This window comes from Sminthopsis crassicaudata, chromosome 1, assembly GCF_048593235.1.
Source record: "Sminthopsis crassicaudata isolate SCR6 chromosome 1, ASM4859323v1, whole genome shotgun sequence".
Taxonomy (NCBI): Eukaryota; Metazoa; Chordata; class Mammalia; order Dasyuromorphia; family Dasyuridae; genus Sminthopsis; species Sminthopsis crassicaudata.
Genome location: NC_133617.1, coordinates 401468364 through 401491192, shown reverse-complemented (window position 1 = coordinate 401491192; position 22829 = coordinate 401468364). Strand labels below are relative to the sequence as shown.

Below are 22829 nucleotides of genomic sequence, written 5' to 3'. Positions count from 1 at the left end.
TAACTAGATGCAGAGTATTTCCAGATATTGTTTACTCAAAGAAAATCTTGCCTTTTTGCTTAAGCATGAAAATTCCCATAGACAAGAAAGTTTCTTTTGCAATGTTGTCTTTCTGGGCCCTGGTATTTCTTTTCCTTAATCCTGACCCCACAGTCCTTCCTAGAGATGGCCCAGCCTGCTGTGCGGGCTCTTGATACCCTTCAGCACAAGGCGATGGAGGAGTTTAGCAGGGTGCTGTCATTTTTTGGCGAAGACTCCAAAGTCACCACATCTGAGGCCTTTTTTGGCATCTTTGCAGAATTTATGAGCAAATTTGAGGTAAGGTCTGAATCTTAAATTAGTGCTATCAGGCTAAGAATTTTGCATGTGAGGACCTGGTTTTGAGTTCCAGCTCCAATACTATACCTGTGAGTCAATCACTCTCTGGCCATGTGATGATTAAAAAGGTTCAAGCGACAGAGTTTCTGGGTAATTTAATCACATTGTTAATACAACTATTATTTTATTAGTAAAAGAATGTCATTTGACTATCTCTCTTAGATCAAAGATCCTTCAGGGCAGCTCTGATTAGAGGTGGGCTATCTTGGGGAGTGACTTGGGGAGTCACTCAAATCTTGATCACAGAGACATCATTTTCCATATCACCTGTCTTGATAACAAGGAGAATCAACAGTTTCCCAGGACCTGGAAATAAATACAACGAGCAAGGGATACACCCATTAACCCATTAATTAGAAATTCTTTTATTTTCTGATTAGACCTGGACCTGGAGAAATCTCTTAGAGAAATTTCTCAACTTAGTTGGTATCTGAATGAGGGAGTAGAAAAGGAGAAAAACCTTGGTCCTAATATTAATAATTCATTATTAAATAACATTCATTTCTCCCAGCCACTTTGGGCTTGTCACTTACTACTTGTATGACTTTGGGCTGCTCACTTAATTTCTCCAGATTCCAGGTTTTTTTTAATCTGTAAAATGAAAAGTTTGGAGTAGGTGAACTCTAAGGTCAGTTTTATCACCAAATCTATAATCCTTAACAAATTAGAAGAATAGAGGAAATCCCCCAAAGAGGAAGTTCCAGAATGCTCTTCCTACCATCAGGTACTGTGAGTGATTACTGATGATTTTTTTTTTGTTTAAATAAGAATAGTTTTTTTTTCAAAATACATGCAAAGATAATTTCAACATTCACCCTTGCAAAGCCTAGTATTCCAAAATTTTCTCCCTGTCTTCCCTTCACCCCCTCCCCTAGAATGCAAATAATCCAAGTTAACCTATATTGGATATATTTTATATAACATTGTTACATATAATATAACATTGTTACATGTATATGTTAAACATGTACAATTCTTCTAAACCGATTTCCACATTTATCATGCCTCACAAGAAAAATCATATCAAAAGGGGAAAAAATGAGAAAGACTAAAACAAGTGAGGAAACAACAAAAAGGTGCAAATCCTATGTTGTGATCCATATTCAGTCCCCATGGTCTGAATTTGGATGATTCTTTCCATCACAAGTCTGTTGGAATTGCTGAAAAGAACCACGTCCATCAGAGCTGACCATCTCAGGGTCTATTCTTGCAGAAATGGGGAGATTCATGAGGTAGCGGTTGTCAATGTGGACAAGCCAAGAACAAGACTTGAGTAGAAGGGGCACAGAGCTGAAAAGATCAGAGACAGGAAGTGAATGGGGTCCCCTCACCCAGGTCAGAACTAGACCTAACTTCAAGCCCCCTCTCTGAGGAAGACTACCAAGGAAGGCTCTGATTTGCAGCCTGAGAAGCAATAGGGGACAATTCCATGGCCAGGCTTAGCAGGCCAAGGACAGTCAAATCCCATAGAACAGAGATTAAAGTGAATTCTCAAAGCTCAGAGAGTTCAGTGTGAATATGTAGTGTCAGAATATGTAGTTTTTAGAAAGACATAGAACATTGCAGCTGGAATGAATCTTACAAAATGGAATATTAGAACTGACACAATCTAGTCCAACCTCCTCTCTTTACAGAGGAGGCAACTGAGGTCCAGAGATGGACCATGGCTTCCTTCACACAGTGAGTTAGTCACTAAGACTGGGCTATAGGCTGCTTGTCTCACAACCTGGCACACTATTGACTCAGGAATATTCAGTAATTGACCTGCAGCACAGTGCAGAATGCTTTAGATACTTTATCTCATTTAATAAAATCTCAATCTAACTTTGAACTAAGTGCTAGTATTGTCCCTATTTTACAGATGTGAAAACTGATGGAAGTTAATCAAAGTCACCCAGAAGTCTCTGAGTCAGGATTCGAATCTGGATCTCCTTTACCCTGAGTCCCTTTCTCTCTCCATTACACCACGTTGTCTTTATGGTCCTTTGGCTTTATGTTGAGGCACGTGGCATAAAACAGGCACTTGATAAATGCTTGTGAAGTGACTCCCTGAGACTGGCCTCTCCCCCTGGGCACAAGGGCACATTTCCTATCATGGTACATCCCTAAGCTATGTTCTTTCCTTACAGCGGGCATTCAGTGACGTGCAGGTCTGTGAGAGCCAGCGCAGCTCAGGAATGGCCTCCCCCCTGGCCTGGTAGTCGCCGCAGGAGCCCCTGACCACTACACCTGTTTGCCAACAGAATGCAATCCAGGTTTCTTCCACAGACTGGCTGCCCTGCTGCTGTGGCCTATCTGCCGGCTCAGGGAAACAGGCCTCCCCCCAGGAGTGGTTATTGCTGTCTTTGTGAAGGTAAACGTGAGCCAGGTGGCCCTGCACCTGAAGTGGACCGCGGCAGATCCCAGGCCCCCCACAGAAGCACCTGTGTTTGACTCTGGACCTCCTAGCCTTCCTCACAAGGACTGAAGTCCTTTCTTTAAGCAGGTCTCTCCTCCCGCCTGCTTCCCACCTCATTCACAGGCTGCATGCTGTTCCATTACCCAGCACTACCTGTTGGAGAGCAATTGGATTGCTATGTGTCTCTCATGTCTTAGCTTCTCAAAAGCCTTCCCTTGTGTGGATATAACTTCAGCTCCTCCCCAGGCAACTCTTCATCTCCTGTGGCTCACAGTCTAGAAGAAACAAATCTGTCCGTCTGTCTATCTGTCTACCTAGCTACCTGCTTCTTTTTTCTCTCCCCAAGAGAAAATGATTTGGAGAGAATAAAGCGAGCTGCCATCCCTTTGGCTTTTAGCAGGCATAGATTTCCCACCTTTTGCTGGTGGAGTATCCTGAAAAACCTAGGCAAAAGACCCCATTGGCGGAAACAATGAACATGTTCTGTCTGGGACCTTCTCTGTTTCTGTCCCCAAAGGTCTGCCAAGCCAAAGCAAGCCCTTTGCCCCATTCTTCCCAATAGGACTGTGGCTTCAGCTACCTCAGACCAGGCCTGCTCTGCAATGTCCCGACTGTATCTGCCATCACAGTGTTGTGTTGTTTCCTATGGAATTCCTCTGGTTCTAGAGCTTCCTTTCCCATATCTTCTGAGACCAGGGGCTTGTAGACACCTAAAGTTTTCTTTGTCCAGTTTGCATAGGATGGGGAGAAGGCAGGGGAAGGATGTCTTAGATCTCTTTCCAGGCTGAACGCCATGTCTTCCTCTGTTAGCTTCCCCATTTCTCACTGACTCTGAGAGCTTTTTCTGTCAATAGGTCATCATATAGAAGGAGGGATTAGACTTAGTTGATTTGCCCCCAGAAGATAGGACTAGGATCTAGTAGGTGAAAATTAAAGCACATTCTTGCTTAGTACAAGAAGAGCTCCAAACAATTGGAATAGACCCAACAATGGAGTAGATACCTACTGCAGGCTTTTAAGCAGAGTGTGGAGGATGATTTACCAGAGTTGTCGTAGATGGTGTTTGTGTTTCATGTAGAGCTATTAGATGGGGTGACATCTGAAATCTCTTCCAATACTGAGAGTCTTTGATCTGTCAAGTAGGGAACACTGGTCTTAGATTCCAATAATTGCTAATCTGACCAAAAGGCCCCGTGCAAGTTTCTGCTAAAGAAGTCTTACAAATAACCACAAACTCATTTGCCCAGGCTACCCGAGGACCCAAATGAGTAATTTCTTCTTAAATCCTCACTCAATTAGGAAATCTCATTTTTCTTTGCTTGCTTTCTGTGGAGAGAGAGGAGTCCACTTTGGGGTACACATGGAGATCCAAGATAATGGTTTTAAAGAGTCCAAGACTTTCAGAATCAGAGGACCGTTCTGAATGCTGGATCTGATGCTTATTCTAATCTTGGGCAAGTCACATGATCTCTCTGGACCTCAGTTTCCCAAGTTGTAAAATGAAGGGGTTGAACCAGATGGCCTATAAATCTATGATTCTATCTCTAAATCCATGATTGTTGGCATGTTAGTTCTACAGAGATACTTACGATGGACTGATCCAAATTTTGTTTTCTACTCTTCTCTATAGAAAGCATAAATTTTAGTTTCTGTAATTAAGTGCCAGTTTTCTCCTGCTTTGTACTGAGTGGTTTTCAAACTCCTCTGCCCTTGGTTTTCTTCTTGGAGTCTGGGAATCAAAGGACACACAGACACTTGCCATGAAACTACCACGTTGGGTATCCCGATCATGTTTCGATGTATGTCAATCACACATGGAGAGAACAGAGCGTACTTGGCAGTAACCACACCCATGGAGAGTTCTGAGCACAGACTCGGTTCTTTGTTGTAATATAATAGAAGAGGAAGATAGGCAGTTTCTTTGGATTTTTAACAGATAATGTTTTGATTTGAAAACTTTCAAAAGCCCCTGACTTCTGAGCTGGGGTTTAATTATTGGTGTGTAGTCCCTACCTGTGTCCCTACTCTTACCCTCACCCTTTCCCAATCTCCCATCTTCTTTCTCTTCATTTCCCAGACTCACATGTTGTTCTTCCCCAATAAAGTTACCGGCTTTCGCCTATTTCCCGTTGTCACTAGCCACCTGAAAACTGGGGTGGGGGGAGAGGTTCACTCTTTTGGGGCCTACTCAATGGATGAAGCCCATTACTCCCACCAGGGCAAGCAACTCATTGTGTCAGCAGTGGAAGCTGCTTCCTGAAGCTCTCTGATGTCTCACTGCTCACCAGGCTGCAGTCCATCCAGACCAGAACCACCTGGAGCCAGCTGGTGCTCACCGAGGGGTTCAGATCTCTCTTTCCATCTGGAGGGATGAACATCTGATGATACATTGATGGTGGTCATCCCCAAAGTCTCAGTGCAGCTTTAATAACTTCAGAAGCATAAATGCCACAAACTTACCAAGAACAAGTCAAATTATTATAAAATTTGCAAAGCTAACTTGAAGATACTCACATTTCTTATTAAATTGCAGTATAACCATCATACATCACTTTAGTCAATTTTTGAGATTTGCAAAATTTTGCATCAGCTGCTTCTCACATGATTGAAAAAACGGTATTTGTAATTCTAGCCTCGGGATCATCCAAAGGCAAGATTTTAATGCATATAGGACAATTTTGATGTGATCCCATGAGAAAAAGTTTAATGGAGATAGATCAGGTGACTAAGGTGACAGGAAAGAGGATCTTCTCTACTGTTCCATTGGTTTGAGAAAGTGTCATCTAGGAACTTTCATACACAATGCATAATGGCCGTCAAAAAGATATTATTTGAAATTCACAAGAAGAAATTAATGTAAAAGCTATTTAAAGAATTAAAATTTCAAGTGATTTTAAACAAGTTTGTAGCTTTTATACTTCTGAAGTTAATAAAAACTTAAAAATGACAATTAGACTTCTGGGCTACCCCATACATCACTTTTAAGATTTTCAAACTGCTTTACATACTTGATCCTCTCTGTGACATAGGTACTACTACTACTGTTTTCCCCATTTTGCAAATGAAGAAACTGAGATGCAGTTTACCTGAGGAACTTGCCCGTTCCTGTACTGCTAGCAAGCTTAAGATTTGAACTTAGGTTATCTTGGCTCCAAGACTAACATGGTACTCATTGTCCTATGCTGCCTCCCTTAAGCAACAAAATAGAAATGGGGCTTATCTCACCATCTTGACTGCTCTGACAAAAGACAAAATGGAGGCTTGTTATTACCTAAAAGGAGCAATGTGAGAGCAAGAATGAGAATCAAGCTATGTTCAGGAGGGAGACCTCAAAGACTGTACAGTGGCATTATGGGGTTTCTAGATCTCTTCCATTTCTACAGTTGAATCTTCTGAACAGCGACCATAGAAGAGAGCCAGATAGGTTTAGTTCCTAGCTCTGGTACTTATTAGCCTATCCTGATTTACCATAGAAAGTCACTTTAGGTCTCAGTGAATGAATGAATGAATGAATGAATGAATGAATGAATGAATGAAAGCATTTCTTTCATGTGTGTACCAGGCACTATTGAAAGTTTGAAAATACAATTCTAAAATGCAAGGCAATCCTTTTAAGGAGCTTACATACTAATAGGGCAGAGCCACTGAGTTGTGTTTCCTGTTTCACGGGTATTGAATAAAAATCTGTACAGGATAAAGTATCCAAGTGTGATCTGTGCTGGTGGCAGGAGAGCTCATGCTGAGAAAACCTTGGATCCAGTAAGGTAAGCCATGGCTAGGGGGGCTTTGAGAGAGAGGAGGGAGATGAGCATAACTGGGATTTCTCCTGAGCCCCCACACTGAAGGCATCAGAATGGCATTTGGGGAATGGTGACCAGGAAGGGAAATTATTATTTCTACCACAATTCCCAGACTTTCACAACTATCTTACTCTTACTTCTCTTACTTTGATTTCCCTGGTCATCCTACTCAGTCTTCTACCTTCCCTTCCACAAATTTCCCCTCTCTTCTCCATACTGCTACCACTGGTTCAGTTTTATCGTAGCCAGGATTGATTAACTAAGAATTTCTTAATTATGTGTTGACTTTCCTGGTTGTGATATCAATATCAAATTGTCAGTATCAGATCAATGGATCAATAAGAATGGGAGAGGATGAAGTCAGGGCCTTAGTAGGAGAGCTACAAGTTGCTGTGAGAAAGATATAGATGTGTTATTTATGATTACTTATAATTATGATTTATATTATGATTACTATTATTACTCCTTGGAGGAGAAGCAATGTGTATCATAGATAAAATTCTAGCTTTGGAATCAGGAAAGAACTGAAAAAAATCCCACTTCTGACACTGGGTGATCACAAGACGAATTGCTTAACCTCTCTGAGTCTCAAGAATCTTCTAAGACTTATTTACTAAGTTAACAATGGATCCTGATCAGTTTTGAAGTCAGAGGAAACCACAGGTTCTTGACATGATGACGTATTCCCCTGAGATGTTCCTACTTTTTGCCCCACCTCCTTGCCAGTGCCTACCACAAACAACTGAAGAGAATGCCCTGATTGCACCACTATTCCTGCCTGGGTACTTAAGGCAATGAGATAATGGAATAGGGTATCTGCTCCCATTCTACAGCCACTCAAGAGTTGAGTGTAGAGTGAAGTGAGAGCTGGAGAGAGATTAGAAGTGGGAAGGGCAGAGCCACTGAGTTGTGTTTCCTGTTTCGCGGGTATTAAATAAGAATCTGTACAGGATAAAGTATCCAAGTGTGATCTGTGCTGGTGGCAGGAGAGCTCATGCTGAGAAAACCTTGGATCCAATTAAGGTAAGTCATGGCTAGGCGAGCTTTGAGAGAGAGGAGGGAGATGAGCAAAACTAGGATGTCTCCTGAACCCCCACACTAGGCATCAGAAGTGAAATAAACAGGCATGACACCCAAACTTGAACTGCTTTCTGCAATATGTCAGGTAAACTTATTCCTATTTATAATGCCCAGAAAATAGTGACCAATGATGGGCATTTTGTCTCCAGCCCTTGGTAGCTATGTGACTGAGCTGATTATCTTCTCTCTCAGGCCTCAGTTTCCTTCCTGTAAAAATGAGAGATTTTGGATTAAATGTCTCTTCAGTATTTTTCAATTCTGAGTCCTAGGATTCAGATACACAACATAGTTGCCCAAGAAAGACTAGCTAGAAGTAACTGGCAAAAAAAAAAAAAAAAGTAGTTAGAGATAGCACAAACAATTGTCACTTATATGGCATCATTTTCTATTTTCATTTATGTTTTTTTTTAATAATCATGCATCTTATTATGGGAAGAAATATGGTATAGTAGATGGAGAGCTCACCTGTTCTGGAAGAATTGGGTGATTATCCTGCCTCTCCTGGCCCTCTTAACTTAACCTCCCAGTGCTTTAGACAATGCGGTAAAACAAAAAGCTGGAGAAGAGGCTATGGGTAGAAAGTGATTTATCATCTGATGTTTCCTCACGTTGATTAAATCATCTGCACCAGTAGTGCTAGTTTTGCTGCCTCTATGTTAATTAAGTTACAGGCCTCATTCCTACTCCTAAACTTTGTCTTGACACAATAATTTCCAACAACCTTCTATTGGGTAGTTCATTTCAATCCCTTTAAGTCCAACAAGCACTTATTGAGCACCTCCTATTTGCACTGTGCTTAAGGTATTTGAGATGCAAACAGAAAATTTAAGGGAATATTCTACTCTCAAGAAGCTTACATTACATTGGGGAAAGACAGCATGTAAACAGATAAATAATATACACAGAATAATTTAGGAAGACTAATGCAACTATAACTCATAAAATCAAGAAAGAGTTCCTGTAGGAAGTGGCTTGTGAACTAAGTTTTGAAGAAAATTAAGAGATGTAGGTAAGAAGGGAGTGCATGGTCAGCTTGTGCTTTAAACAAATTACTTTTAGTAACTTTAGTAAATAGGGAGAATGATTTGAATTGGGGAGGGTATGGAAACCTGGCATCCAGTGAGGAGGCTGCTACAAGAGGAAAAGGTTCCTATGATACAAGGGATAGCTACTTAAGTGCAGAGAAGGGGATAGACAATAGATAAATTGTGGAGGTAGCAACATCTAGACGAGGAAATTGGAAATGGGGAGGGGAGGATAAAAGAAAAGAAGAGTTGAGAATGATGCAAAGGTTATCAATCTGCGAGGCAGGAAGGATGACGGTAGCTTCAGCACCAACAAGATTTAGAGGAACCGTGGCTTTAGTGGTGAGGGTGCTGGTGCTGTTGTGAGGGGGAATAGGGAATCCTTTTCTAGATATATTGAGTTTGATATCCAATAATATCCAATTGATACTAAACCAGATTAATTTCCAACAACCTTCTATTGGGTAGTTCATTTCAATCCCTTTAAGTCCAACAAGCACTTATTGAGCACCTCCTATTTGCACTGTGCTTAAGGTATTTGAGATGCAAACAGAAAATTTAAGGGAATATTCTACTCTCAAGAAGCTTACATTACATTGGGGAAAGACAGCATGTAAACAGATAAATAATATACACAGAATAATTTAGGAAGACTAATGCAACTATAACTCATAAAATCAAGAAAGAGTTCCTGTAGGAAGTGGCTTGTGAACTAAGTTTTGAAGAAAATTAAGAGATGTAGGTAAGAAGGGAGTGCATGGTCATCTTGTGCTTTAAACAAATTACTTTTAGTAACTTTAGTAAATAGGGAGAATGATTTGAATTGGGGAGGGTATGGAAACCTGGCATCCAGTGAGGAGGCTGCTACAAGAGGAAAAGGTTCCTATGATACAAGGGGTAGCTACTTAAGTGCAGAGAAGGGGATAGACAATAGATAAATTGTGGAGGTAGCAACATCTAGACGAGGAAATTGGAAATGGGGAGGGGAGGATAAAAGAAAAGAAGAGTTGAGAATGATGCAAAGGTTATCAATCTGCGAGGCAGGAAGGATGACGGTAGCTTCAGCACCAACAAGATTTAGAGGAACCGTGGCTTTAGTGGTGAGGGTGCTGGTGCTGTTGTGAGGGGGAATAGGGAATCCTTTTCTAGATATATTGAGTTTGATATCCAATAATATCCAATTGATACTAAACCAGAGTTTAGGAGATTAGAGTGCAATAAATAACGTTGGTAGTGATTTGCAAAGAAACAATCCAATGAGAATGTGTTTATTAAGTATCTACTATGTGTCTATACTGTGCTAAGTGTTGGGCTTATAAAGACTAAAATTAAAACAGTCCCTTCTTCAAGGACCTTACATTTTACAGGAAAACAAAATGTACATAGAGTCAATTGAGTACTGAAGTGAATAGATCATTGACCCTAGAAACAAGAAGGCCTGAGTTCAGATCCATCCTCCTACACTTTCTATTTGTGTGATCTTGCAGAAGTCATTTAGCCTGCCTTAGTTTCCTCCTCTGTAAAACGAGAATAGCATCTGCTCCCCACTGCTGTTGTAGAGATAGCATTTATAAAGCCCTTTGCAAAATTTAAAGTTCTATATAAATACTAGCCATCATTATTATAAGTAAAAAACAAAGTAACTTTCATGGGGAGAGGTTACTAATCACTGGTATAATGAGGATAAAACTTCTTGCAAGAAGTGGGATTTAAGTAGAAACTTGAAATTAGAAGAAACTACAGGTTCTAAAAGGCAGAAGCATGGATGGAGTGCATTCCAGGCTATTGTCTATGCAAAGAGACAGGTGTGTTGAGAGATGAAATGTTGCAAGCAGAACAGGTTGGCCGAAGAATAGGGATTGTGAAAGACAGCAAAGTACAGTAAGCTTGGGAAGGCAGACTAGAGCCAGATTGTGGAAAACTTTAACTGTTACACAAAAGAGTTCATATTTTATCTATCAGAGCCTGGGGACCCAGAAGTGGGGTCCATGGTTGGGGGGGAAGAAAAGGGAAGGAAAAGGAGGAGAAGGCACAAATGACAGTGGTTGGAGAGTAAGTATCATGGTGAGGAGATGACTGATTAGAGTGAAAGATGACTAAGGTTCCAAACCTTGGTGATGAGAAGGCTGATGAGCTTTTCTGAAATCTTTGGGGAGGTTAAAGCAAAAGAAGAGAGAATGCGAGTTAAAGTTGAAGGAAAAAGAGGTATAGAACTGGAAGAAAGAGGGAAGTTAGAACAGATGACATCAATTTTCTCCATCAAGTATGAGAAGTCTTCTGTTGAGAGGAAGGGAAGAAGGAATGATGTAGGTGGTTTGAATATATAAGAAAAGTTTGTAATAAATGCTATAAGACAGAGGGATAGAGAGTTAATCAGGACTGATTTAAATTTGTAAGAGGAGTCATTTTCCCAAAACTGGTTAACAGGTGATTTTCCCCCCAATAGTATTTTGTTTTGCCTAAGAAATGTAAAGTTTTCTACATTCATTTTTGTAAAACTTTGTGTTCCAAATTTTTTTTCCCTCCTTCCCTTACTTCTCCATTCCCCAAGACAGCAAGCAATCTGAGATAGGTTAAATATGTGCAATTTGTTTAACTATATTTCCACATTTTTCGTGTTATATAAGAAAAATCATATCAAAAGGGAAAAAACACAAGAAAGGGGAAAAAACAATCAAACAAACAACAAAAACAAAAAGGTGAAAATACCATGCTTTGATCCACATTCAGTTTCCATGTTTCTCTCTCTGGATATGAATGGCATTTTCCATCCCAAGTCTATTGGAATTGCTTTGAATCACTGCATTGTTGAAAAGAGAAACGGGCAATCTTTAAAGGAAAAAACCCGAATTACCAACAACCAGATCTTTTTTTTTTAATTCACTAATAATTAGAAAGTTATACTCTGAGTTTAGAATGTGAACTCCTTGAGAGCATGGACTGGGGTAGGTTTTTGGTTTTTTTTTTTGTTTGTTTTTGCCTTTTTTCTATCTCCAACCCTAAGCACAGTGCCTAGCACAAAGCAGGAACTTAACAAATAGTTGTTGACTTAATTTTATTAAAAGTTATGGGGAGTTGGCTGGCATAGGCATGAATGACTCAGAGTGAGATAGTGGGTTTCCTGTCACTAGAGATGTTCAAGAAAATTCTGGATGACTTCTGATTGGATGTGCTACGGAGGTAATTCACTTGTCTAGGAATCAAGATTATATGACCTCTAACCAGGATTATTGTCAGAGAAACAGGCAGCACCACAGCCAGCAAGGTTGGCAAAGCTAAGACTGACTTGGCAACATTGCTCTGCTATCAAGGTAGGGATAAGCAATCATCATTCCTGGACTTTCTACCCTGACAGCTTTTTTATGAGAGAGATTCTTAAACTGGGGTCTATGAACTTTTTTTTTTAAATAATTTTATTTTCCTTGTGATTCTTTATGTTTTATACATTAAAAATATTATTCCAAGAAGGGTCCTTAAGCTTTACCAGACTGCCAAAGGGGTCCATGAAACACAAAAATATTATGAACCTCTGCCTTGTATATCTCTTAAAAACCCTCCAAAATTTTATGCCCCATCCCTTACAAAAGAGGCATTTAAAGAGTTCAAGTGGAATTTTCTCTCTCCTTTTTCTAAATTATGAATTCCCTTTTTTATTTAAGGAGGAAAAGTGGCTAGCAGAGACCAGAGATTAATGAGGGTGGTCATGTAATTTATATGCTTCATGTCCTTGTTTTTTTGGTGGTCTGAATCAATCATAGATCGAGAAATAGGATAAGGTGAAGGATACTACGTGGGTTTTCCTGAGGCAAAAATTTTCCCATGTAACTTGGGCATGTGTTCATGTCTTTTCCCTGCTGCTCTCCCTGTCAAGGAAAGTGTATATTTGTCTGGTGTCAATCCTGTGGCAGTGCTTTGTTCTGTCCCTGGGCGAAGAAAGGTTTGTGTTGTGTAAAGGCCTGGACTGGTTATGAAAAGGCCTTTCAGTAAAAACAACTTCAGCTGCATTTCTGGTTTCACAATTGTTTTGATGCCTTGCCCTACCACCCGAAGGATATTTTTAAGAGTCCAGATGCAATACTAGGCTTCCCGCTTTTAACTCCAGAATTCTGCAATAAAATATAATGGGAAAAGGCCCAAAGCACTTAAATAACTTCTCCATCCTGCCAACTTGTCAGAACCCCCAGATCTACTATGCCCAAAAGAGTAGCTAAGCTGTGACAGGTGAGCCTCAGGGAGGGCATCCTGGAGGCAATCCAGTCAGTCATTCTCCTGATCCCCACCCCGTTTGATGACATGGAAGGAAAAAACAACAATCCAACAACAATCAATCCTTTCATTTTAGCTAAATATGTCAGAAATATTAGCTATTATTACATGCATAAGCTTGGAGAAAGACTCTAATTGTCCCTTCATCTTACTTAACCATAAGGAATTTCCCCTCTTCCTGCAAGTAGCTTCCAACTCACTTTTTGTAGTAAGTAAAATAAAAGATGAAAATCCACAACAAGGGTAAGTTAAAAGTACATAATTTCAGTTAGGGTTTTCATAGTTACTAAACAATACTTTAGTACAAGTACTTTATACATTAAAAAAAATATGTTGGTCTTCAAAGAAGCATCTGTCTAAAGCCTCTCTCCTCCAAAGTTACCCTTTCTTAATTGCAATCTCTCAGCAAACATTTATTAAGTACCTACATGTGCCAGATACTGGTGCTCAGTGCTGGGAATACCATAAATATAAAAAGCAGGAGTTTACAATCTAATGGAAGAGATAATATGCAAATAATTATATACAAATGGAACATGAGAGACTAACCCCACTCTCTCAGGGCCAAGTCTGTTGCATTTTACTCCTCCTACAGGGTTCCCTGGCATTGAGACAGGATTGGGAAGTCTCTGTTCTTCTGCTCTTGGCTCAAACCCCCAGCACTTACCTTCCTTTGCTTCTTTAGGGATCTAAACTAGGATTCTAATTCCACTTAATCACATCACAAAAGATTGGCTTTTACAAAGGAATATTTGCTTGAAAGGTATAGTAAGAATAAGCATATAAACATTTCTCTTCAACACCAAGGAGGCACAATTCCTCCTGTAATACATCAGTCTGGCTGTGGGCCGGGAGATTCATCATAATTCTGATCCTACATGGCATTAGTTCCACAAAGTTCAATCCCAAATCCCTACCAGGCTAGCATCCCATTGCTTTTTAGGACTTCCTTGCTGTACTGGCTGGATTCTTGGACTCTGGGATAGCTTCAGATAGTTCTATCTCCCAGATTGGAGATTCCCCATCTTGTACCTAAAACAGAACAGGAAAAATGAAATGGGTCAAATCCTCAAGCCTTTTTCTCAAGGTTACATGGCCTACAGGAGAAAAAAAGTTGGCCCATAGGCTCTCCCCGCCTTACTACCAAGTTACACCTGCTGAAAATGGAATCCTTCACCTTTAGACATAGATACAGGATAAGGACCAAACTACGTAGGACAGACTAGTTTTGAAAATGCATTGTTCTTACTATAGCTAATGGAAAAAGCTGCCCCCAACCACATGGCAGCCAGTGAAAAATATTCATATATGAGCCAAAGGTTGCCTTTTATCTACTCTATATATCTTATATACAGTATATCTACCTGCTTACATCTTCCTCCTTATATGCATATTGTCTCCCCTATTAGAAAGCAGCACCTTTGAGGACAAAGGCCATTATTTCCTATTATCACAGTATGGGGTACATAAAAAGCACTAAATAAATGCTTAATGAATGATCGGCCTATCTGAACTTGCAATACCCTTTCAAAATGGACACAGACACTTCCAATGCAGCTGCTGGAGTCGTTTTCTCTCAGATTTATCTTTTTTCTATCTTATTCCACCACCCTACCTTTAAAGAGTCAGGGAATATCAGAGCAGAAAGGGATCTTGGGAGAATAGTAGTCTGACCTTCCCTATTTTAAGGTGAAGGAAACTGAGATCCCGAAAGTTTAAAAAGCTAGCAAGTAAATATTCAAAGTAGGATTTGAAAACTAGGTCTGACCTAGTATAGAGCTCTTTTCACTATGGCAGGTTTCTTTTTTTATTCTTAAAATTAGCTTTTAATTTTCAAAATACATACAAAGTTAGTTTTAACATTCACCCTTACTTGTGTTCCAAATTTTTCTTCCACCTTCCCCCCCTTCTTTAGACAGCAAGTTATCCAATATAGGTTAACCATGTGCAATTCTTCTAAACATATTTCCACATTTATCATAGTGCACATAGTGCAGATCAAAAAGGGGAAAAAAGAGAAAGAAAAAAAAGCACACAAACAATAACAAAAAAGGTAAAAATACATCCCTGTGATCCACATTCAATCCCTATTTATAGTAAGTCCTCTCTTTGGATGCAGATGGATCTCTCTTCACCACAAGACCATTGGAATAGGCCTGAATCACCTCTTTGTTGAAAAGAGCCACATCCATCAGAATTGATCATCACATAATCTTGGTTGCTGTGTGCAATGTTCTCTTGGTTCTGCTCACTCCACTTAGCATCAGTTCATGTGAATCTCTCCAGGCCTCTCTGAAATCATCCTGCTGATCATTTCTTATACAACAATAATATTCCACAATATTCATATACCATAACTCATTCAGCCTTTCTCCAGCTGATGGCCATGCACTCAGTTTCCAGTTCCTTGCTACTATAAAAAAGGGCTTATGTCAGATTTCTTCTTCATGACCAAGTATAATTACACAGTCTGGAACAAAAACCTCCTAGCTACCTGGGATAACTTTGGAGACCTGGTGAGATTCTATGGAACTCTAGTATAGTACGATCTGACTACCCAAACCTGACTCACTAGTGGGGATAGTGGACTTTGTAATTTTGGCTATTTCTAAATCAAATTTGAAAATGCATTGTTCTTACTATGCAGCTAATGGCAAAAGCTGCCCCCAACTACAGGGCAATGAAAAAATATTCATGTATGAGCCAAAAGCTGCCTTTGATCTACTTTATATATCTTATGTATGGTATATCTACCTTCCTACTTATATACATATTATCTCAGCACCTTTGAGGATAAAGGCCATGATTTGTTTTATTTTGTATCAGAATTTCAGAATTACCCTGCTTCAAATTAATAAAAAAAAAAGATGTATATGAAACAACAGATCTGTTATATATAGCTTGCATTTTTAAAAGAATATAATAAATTCACCATTGGTTTCAAAACTGCCCTACTCTTCTGAATCTTCTTCAGAGCCACTTTTTTCTCTTCCAGACATTTAAAAAATGTTACAATAACCCTCTTTTTTTTTCTTTTTTCAATTCCTGTTCTTAGTTCTCATCTCTCTCACAAATTTCTCACACCAAAAAATTTATTTGAAAATGTCTCCTTTGTAGCAAATACATATAACCAAGCAAAACAAATCCACATATTATCCAAGTCTGAAAATCTATATCTTAATCTGCCTCTTTAATGTCCCACCTCTCTGTCAGGTGGTTGGTAGTATGCTTCATCATCAGTTCTTTCAAATAGTGGTTGACCTTTCTGGCAAGAACATCACAACTCTATTTGAATATGTGCTATTAGCACACCCGACTTCCCTATCCTCTCAAAAATTTATTATTTCTACCTTTTCAATTTTTAGTGTGTGATGAAAAATGTCAAAAATATTTTGATTTTCATATCTCTTATTGGTGGGTTTGGAACAATCTTTCATAAGGTTGTTAATAGATTACAATTCTTTTTGGTTTTTGAGAAATCTTTATTTATATCCTTTGGCTATTTGTCAACTTAGAGAATGGCTTTTGGTCTTATATGTTTGAGTTAGTTCACTATATCTCTTGGATAGCTGGACCTTGTCAGACATATTTTAAAATTTTTAATTTAATTTTTATTACATTTTAAGCTCCAAACTCTCTTCCTCCCTTGCCACCTCACACTATAAATTTTTATTTTTTTTCCAATTACATGTAAAGATTGTTTTCAACAATTTTTTCACTTAACATTTTTAAAAAAATATATGTAAAGATAGCTTTCAGTATTCACTTTTGTAAGATTTTGAGTCCCCAATTTTTTTCTTTATTTCTTCCTTCCTTCTCTTCCCCCTCTCCAAGACAGCAAACAATCTGGTATAGATTATACATGTACAGTTATTTTAAACATATTACTATTATATTACTCATGTTGTAAAAAAAAAATTAGAACAAAGGAGGAAAACACACAAAAAAGAAAAAAACAACAACAAAAAGGTGAAAATAGTATGCTTCGATTTACATTGTCTCCATAGATCTTTCTCTGGATACAGATAGCATTTTCCATTCCAAGTCTATGTAATCGTCTTGGATCACTGTTTTGCAAGTCCATCAGGGTTGATCACTACATGATCGTGTTATTACTGTGTACAGTGTACATTTGGCTCTGCTCACTTCATTCAGCATCAATTCATGTAAGATTTTCTGAAATCAGCCTGCTCACCATTTCTTATATAGAGCAATAGTATTCCATTACACCAATATCACAGCAATTCCCCAAATGATGGGCATCCACTCAAATTCCAATTCCTTGCCACCACAAAAAATAGTTGCTACAAACATTTTTGCACATAAGGGTTGTTTTCTCTCTTTTATGATCTATATAGACCCATTAGTAGCTCTGCTAGATCAAAGGATATGCACAGTTTTATAAGCCTTTGGGCATAATTTCAACTATCTCTCCAAAAATGGCTGGATTAGTTCAGTATTCCATCAACAATACATTAGTGTCCCAGTTTTCCAGCATCCCCTTCAACATTCATCATTATTTTTCCTATCATTTGACAGGTGTGAGGTGGTATCTCAGATCAACATTCATTTTTGTAAAATTTTGAGTTGAAAGTCTTTCTCCTTCCTTTTCCTCCTCAAGACAGCAAGCAATCAAATATAGATTATATATGTCATATTTCCATGTTAGTCATGTAAAAGAAGAATCAGAACAAAAGATTAAAACCATGAGAAAAAAAAACAAAAAACAATTTTTTTACAAGTGAAAATAGTATGCTTCAATATGCATTCAAACTCTATAGTTTTTTTTCTGCATATAAATGGCATTTTCCATTGCAAGTTTTTTATAATTGTCTTGGAGAGAGAGGAGAGAGACAGAGAGAGAGAGATAGAGAGAGAGAGACAGAGAGACAGACAGACAGACAGACAGAGAGAGAGCGAGAGAGAGACAGAGAGACAGAGAGAGAGAGACAGAGAGAGAGACAGAGAGAGAGACAGAGAGAGACAGAGACAGAGAGAGAGAGAGACAGAGAGAGACAGAGAGAGAGAGACAGACAGAGAGAGAGAGAGAGAGAGAGAGAGAGAGAGAGAGAGAGAGAGAGAGAGAGAGAGAGAAAGCAGCTGCAGACGCTGTTCGCACATGATGAGCAGCTCCAGAAGGAAGTGGGCTGACCTCAGCCAATACTGAAGGCCCCCCAGAAGGGCCAGATCTTGGGATCCCCCTCCTGCTACACCTTAATATTCAACCTCCCTGCGCCAAGGAGACAAAACTAGGCAGGGCCGAGATGGTGGAGCAGGAAGCGCAAGGTGGCTCTCCCACCAAAACACCTCCAAACACATCTCAAAACTAGACTGGCACGAATCCTAATGGGGAAACTAAGAAAAAAATCCCACGGGGTCATTCTCCCAGCACAAACGGCAAAAAGTGATAGAAGTCTATGGTTTCTAGGGTTAAGGAAGAGGCTAAGATCTGGGAAAGAGGAAGCCTCAGCCCTATCCCAGGGCATTAGCAAAGAAAGAGAATGACACAGCACAGAGCCAGGGCAGAGGAGGAGGGGATCTATACCTAAGGGACTTCGGGCCCAGGAACAGAACTGTCAGGACTAGCTCCGAGCCCAGTCTGAAGGCCCCTGCAGAAAAATAATCAGATTCTCAGGCCCAACCTGAGCTGCCCCTCGGAACTAGCAGAGCTTCCCATCTGGCTGATAATCAGCCCAGCAGCCATCTGCCTACCGGAGCTCTGACGGCAGATACAATAATCAAGACCACCCTGGAGTACGGAAAGTGGTAGAGTTCTCTGACAGAATCATCCCTGAAATCACCAGTAACAAAACCCTCAATACTCCAAGAAGGTAGCGGCAAGATAAATCTAGAACTTGCCTATGCATTTCCAGAAATAAGCATGGTCCGAAATCAGCATTGTTTGAAGTCAAGATGTTGGCTGGAAGAATGAACAAACTAAAAAAGAATCCTCCCATAAAAACATATTGTGCTCACAGAGACACTAAATTTACAAACCCACAAGAGAATGAATCCAAAACAAAGACGATTGTAGTTGATCAGCACACAATCTTGCTGTACTGTGTACAATGTTCTCTGAGTGCTGCTCACTTCCCTCAGCCTCAGTTTTTCTGAGGTTTTTCTGAAATCTCTCTGCTCATCATTTCTTATAGAACAATAGTATTTCTTTACATTCCTATATCAAAGCTTGTTTAGCCATTCCCATATTGATGGGAATCCTCTCAATTTCCAATATTTTGCCATCACAAAAAGAGCTGCTACAAATATTTTTGTATATGTGGGTCCTTCTCTTTTATATGATCTCTTTAAGATACATAGTAGTGGTAGTGTTGAATCAAAGGGTGTTGCACAGTTTTATAGCCCGTTGGGCACAGTTCCAAATTGCTCTCTGGAATGGTTGGATCAATTTACAACTTCTCTAACTGTGCATTAATGTCCTAGTTTTCTCACATGCCCTCCAACATTTGTCATTCCCTTTTCCTGTCATATTAACCAATCTTATAGGTGTTAGGTGGTACCTAGAGTTGTTTTTATTTGCATGCAAAGTAATCAACAACTTTCCTTCTTATCCCAGTTGCATTAATATTGTATGAGCCCAAACTATTCAATTTAATGCAATAAAAATGACTTATTTTATTTTTTGTGGTCACCTCTATCCCTTAATTGGAAATGTTTTCTATCAGAAGAACTAAGAGAACACTACACTATATCCTACTCCCCCCCCCACCTCATAGCTTCAAAGTTGTCCTGGGTCAGAAGGTGGGGGTTTCTCAGGATGCCAAAATCTGAAGGACTAAGGCAAAATTAGGAAAGGGACTTTCCTTGGGACAAGGCTTTCAATCCAGGTAGATCTGTACCAAGGATCAGGAGACGTGCTACTAAAAATTGAGGGAAATGTGGCAACTGAGTGAATCATACTGACTCCAGAGCTAGCCCAGTTCCCTTTCCATTTAATTATGGGTCTAGTCCAATTTCTGTTTTGTGAGAAAATTATGGGAATTGTGAGAAAGTTTTAATTTACTGTTCGAACCCAGCCCTGCATGTCTGGGAAGCCAGACCACCTTTCCCTGTTGCTTAGAAATCTTTAATTAAGGACCCAGATGATGCTTACCAGAAATCCGGTCAGATTCAAAGATTGATAAAAGTTTTCTTGCAAATGATATCAACATAGCCACTTATCTTATGAAATCTGTCTCATTAGATCTTGGGTCTTTTGCATCATGTTATATAGTCATGGATTAGGTCCTTTGTGTCCCTTCGTGGTCCAGCCTTCCCAATAGACTTCTGGACAAAGCCCATCTAGTGTTTCACTTGGTCCAGAAGGACCAGGATATTTTGACATTGCACTTTGAGCCATGACAAGATTGGGGTAATCAAGACTTTGCAACAGGACCCAGAAGCTGGATTTTCAATCCTTCCCCACATTAGAAGCAACTGAGCTTCTAAAGAACAGGAATGATGAGTTAAAAATTATAAGCCCCAGATTATGTGCTGAGAACCGTACCACCAATGACTGCTTCCCTAGCTTTGTTTGCCTGGATCTCCCCAGCAAATGAGGAGAGCATTTTTCATTCTGCTTTGTCCCAGAAGTAAAAACTACTCTCAGATACCTACTTGCCTGGTGGTCACCTCCTATGTTTGGTAGATAGGCAGGAAGATTGACCATTAATAATAATTATTATAATACTATAATAATAATAACATTGTCAACTCCAAGATTTTGGGGGAAGGATTGGGGCACATAGAAGGTTTATCCAACAGCCCAATCAGTCTGCATGTCTGATTACTAAGTCTTGATTAAACTTCATCTGAGCAGGCTGGGAAGAGCTACATTCCCCACCACAGAGCCTACACAGAGTCTCCTCGGTGATAGTAGGGATGAGCAACATTAGTGAAAACAACTACAAGCAACAGATTTAAGCAAACAAAGCCTGCCTTCTGTGCTAAGTTTCACTCACTTGCCTGACTCTTAATTGTCACTATTAGCCAGGAAGAGTATTTTAAATTTATGCCTTTGATACGCCTTCAACACTTTCTTCATGGAGGGTGGATTAGCCTTCCCATTTGTTCCATTGCCAGCTTGGCAGCAATCACATTAAACCACATTCCTCCTCCCTCTCCCGATCCTTTCTCCTTTTCCTTTTTCTCTTCCTCTTCTTCCTCTCTTCCATCTCCCCTTTTCTTTCTAGACTTTCTTCTCTCCCTGGCTCTCTCCTTTCCTCTTCATCCCCCTTTCTATTTCTTTTTTTCTTTACCTCTTCCTCTGACCTCTCTTTTTGTCCTCTTCTCTCTCTCTCCCCCAACTTGTCCTCCTCTTTTTTATATTTTTTCTTTCTTCCTCTTCCTCTTCCCCTCTCTTCCCCACTTCTTTTTCTTTTCATTCTTCTTCCTCCTCCTTTTCCATTCCTTTTTTTTCTCCTTCTTCCCACAGTGCTTTTCCTTTTCTCTCCTTCTCATTCCTACTATAATATATATTGATCCTGCCAGCAGATGGCAGCCACAATCAGATACAAACCAGGACTAAGCTCTTAGGTAGCTGGAAGCCATAAACAGAAAGGAAGGCTAAGCCAAATGGAGCATAGTGAAGGAGTAAGGGGATGGAAATGAATGATCCTGAAAGGCCATTACTCTCTCATTTCTGTAATAGGCTGATTAACCCATATCTTGCAGAATTCCCAATGGGCTGAGAGCAGTTCACTGGTAGCAGATCAAGGCTCAAAGGCCATTTTCCCAATCCATCCTTGTTATTTGTTGTTTGGGTGCTGACTTGAGCAGTATCCCAGAAGGTAGAACAGGTACCAAGATTGGAGACAGATCACAGCACATCTACCTGGCCACTTAGAGCAGGGATAATGAGGGACAGTGTTAGTCCCAGAGTCAAAAAAGACAATATTATCTAAGTTATGTCAAGATGGCCCACGATTACATGGCACAGTAGACATCATCCTGTTTGCCTCAGTTTCCTAATCTGTAAAATGAGCTGGAAAAGGAAGTGACAAACCATTCCAATATCTTTGCCAACGGGTCATGAAGGGTCAATTACAACAGGACAACAGTAATGTCAGTATTCATACATAAAATCGAAAGCAGTTTAGGAGATGTACAATTGAGGATTATTGGTTCTCCTGGGCCCCCACTCCTGGGCTTCCACAATAACCCAACTGGCTCTGCTCGCTCTTGTCTCCTTCCCCCACCAAGGTTTGTCAGCTAGTCCTCCCCCACCCCCATCCCCATTAGACTATAAGCTGCTTGCAATCAGAGATTGTCTTTGGTTTTGCTTGTATTTATGCCTCTTACACCTAACAAGTGCTTAAAAAATGCTGCCCATCTCTTGCTTGCCTTAGGATAACCTTCTCCACTCTAACTCAACATACAGAGCTATAACTATAACTTTGATCTTGTTGTCATCCACAAGTATATTCTACTTTTATGTTCATGAACTCTGAAATTCATTTATCTGATCATAATCTTTAATCATTCCTTCTTTGCTTGTGTTTTATGACTTCTAACCCTGATGTCCTTCATCTTTATTGTGACCTGTTTCGTCCCAACCCCAGTTCTTTCCCACCCCATTCATAGACTATATTATCCTCCCTTCCTTATCTTGACTCTTTGAACTCCAGTTTTCTCCTTTCAAATCCTTCCTTGCCAAACACTAGTTTACTAGCTTTCACTAGATTACTTCCACTAAATAAATACTTCCTTTGCTATTGAATGGAACCAGAAGAAATCATGAAAGCATGCTTATTGTTCCATTGCCAGCTTGGCAGCAATCACATTAAACCACATTCCTCCTCCCTCTCCTGATCCTTTCTCCTTTTCCTTTTTCTCTTCCTCTTCTTCCTCTCTTCCATCTCCCCTTTTCTTTCTAGACTTTCTTCT

At 39.8% G+C, this 22829-nt stretch overlaps 2 protein-coding genes across 9 annotated transcripts in view; both read left to right on the top strand.

Moving 5' to 3' along the window:
• Positions 1–4898, top strand: part of GRID2IP (Grid2 interacting protein) — a 149376-nt gene extending 144478 nt beyond the window's left edge. For all 8 annotated transcript variants that reach the window (XM_074280038.1, XM_074280034.1, XM_074280033.1 and 5 more), the window contains 2 exons: positions 154–318; positions 2508–4898. In XM_074280038.1, coding sequence (XP_074136139.1) covers positions 154–318; positions 2508–2579 — 237 coding nt within the window. In that variant the 3' untranslated portion in view covers positions 2580–4898. The remainder of the gene's footprint in view (positions 1–153; positions 319–2507) is intronic.
• A 1287-nt stretch (positions 4899–6185) lies between these two features.
• Positions 6186–22829, top strand: part of SLC5A11 (solute carrier family 5 member 11) — a 61506-nt gene continuing 44862 nt past the window's right edge. Inside the window, 1 exon segment of the mRNA XM_074280043.1 lies at positions 6186–6540. The gene's annotated coding sequence lies outside the window, so the exon portion shown is untranslated.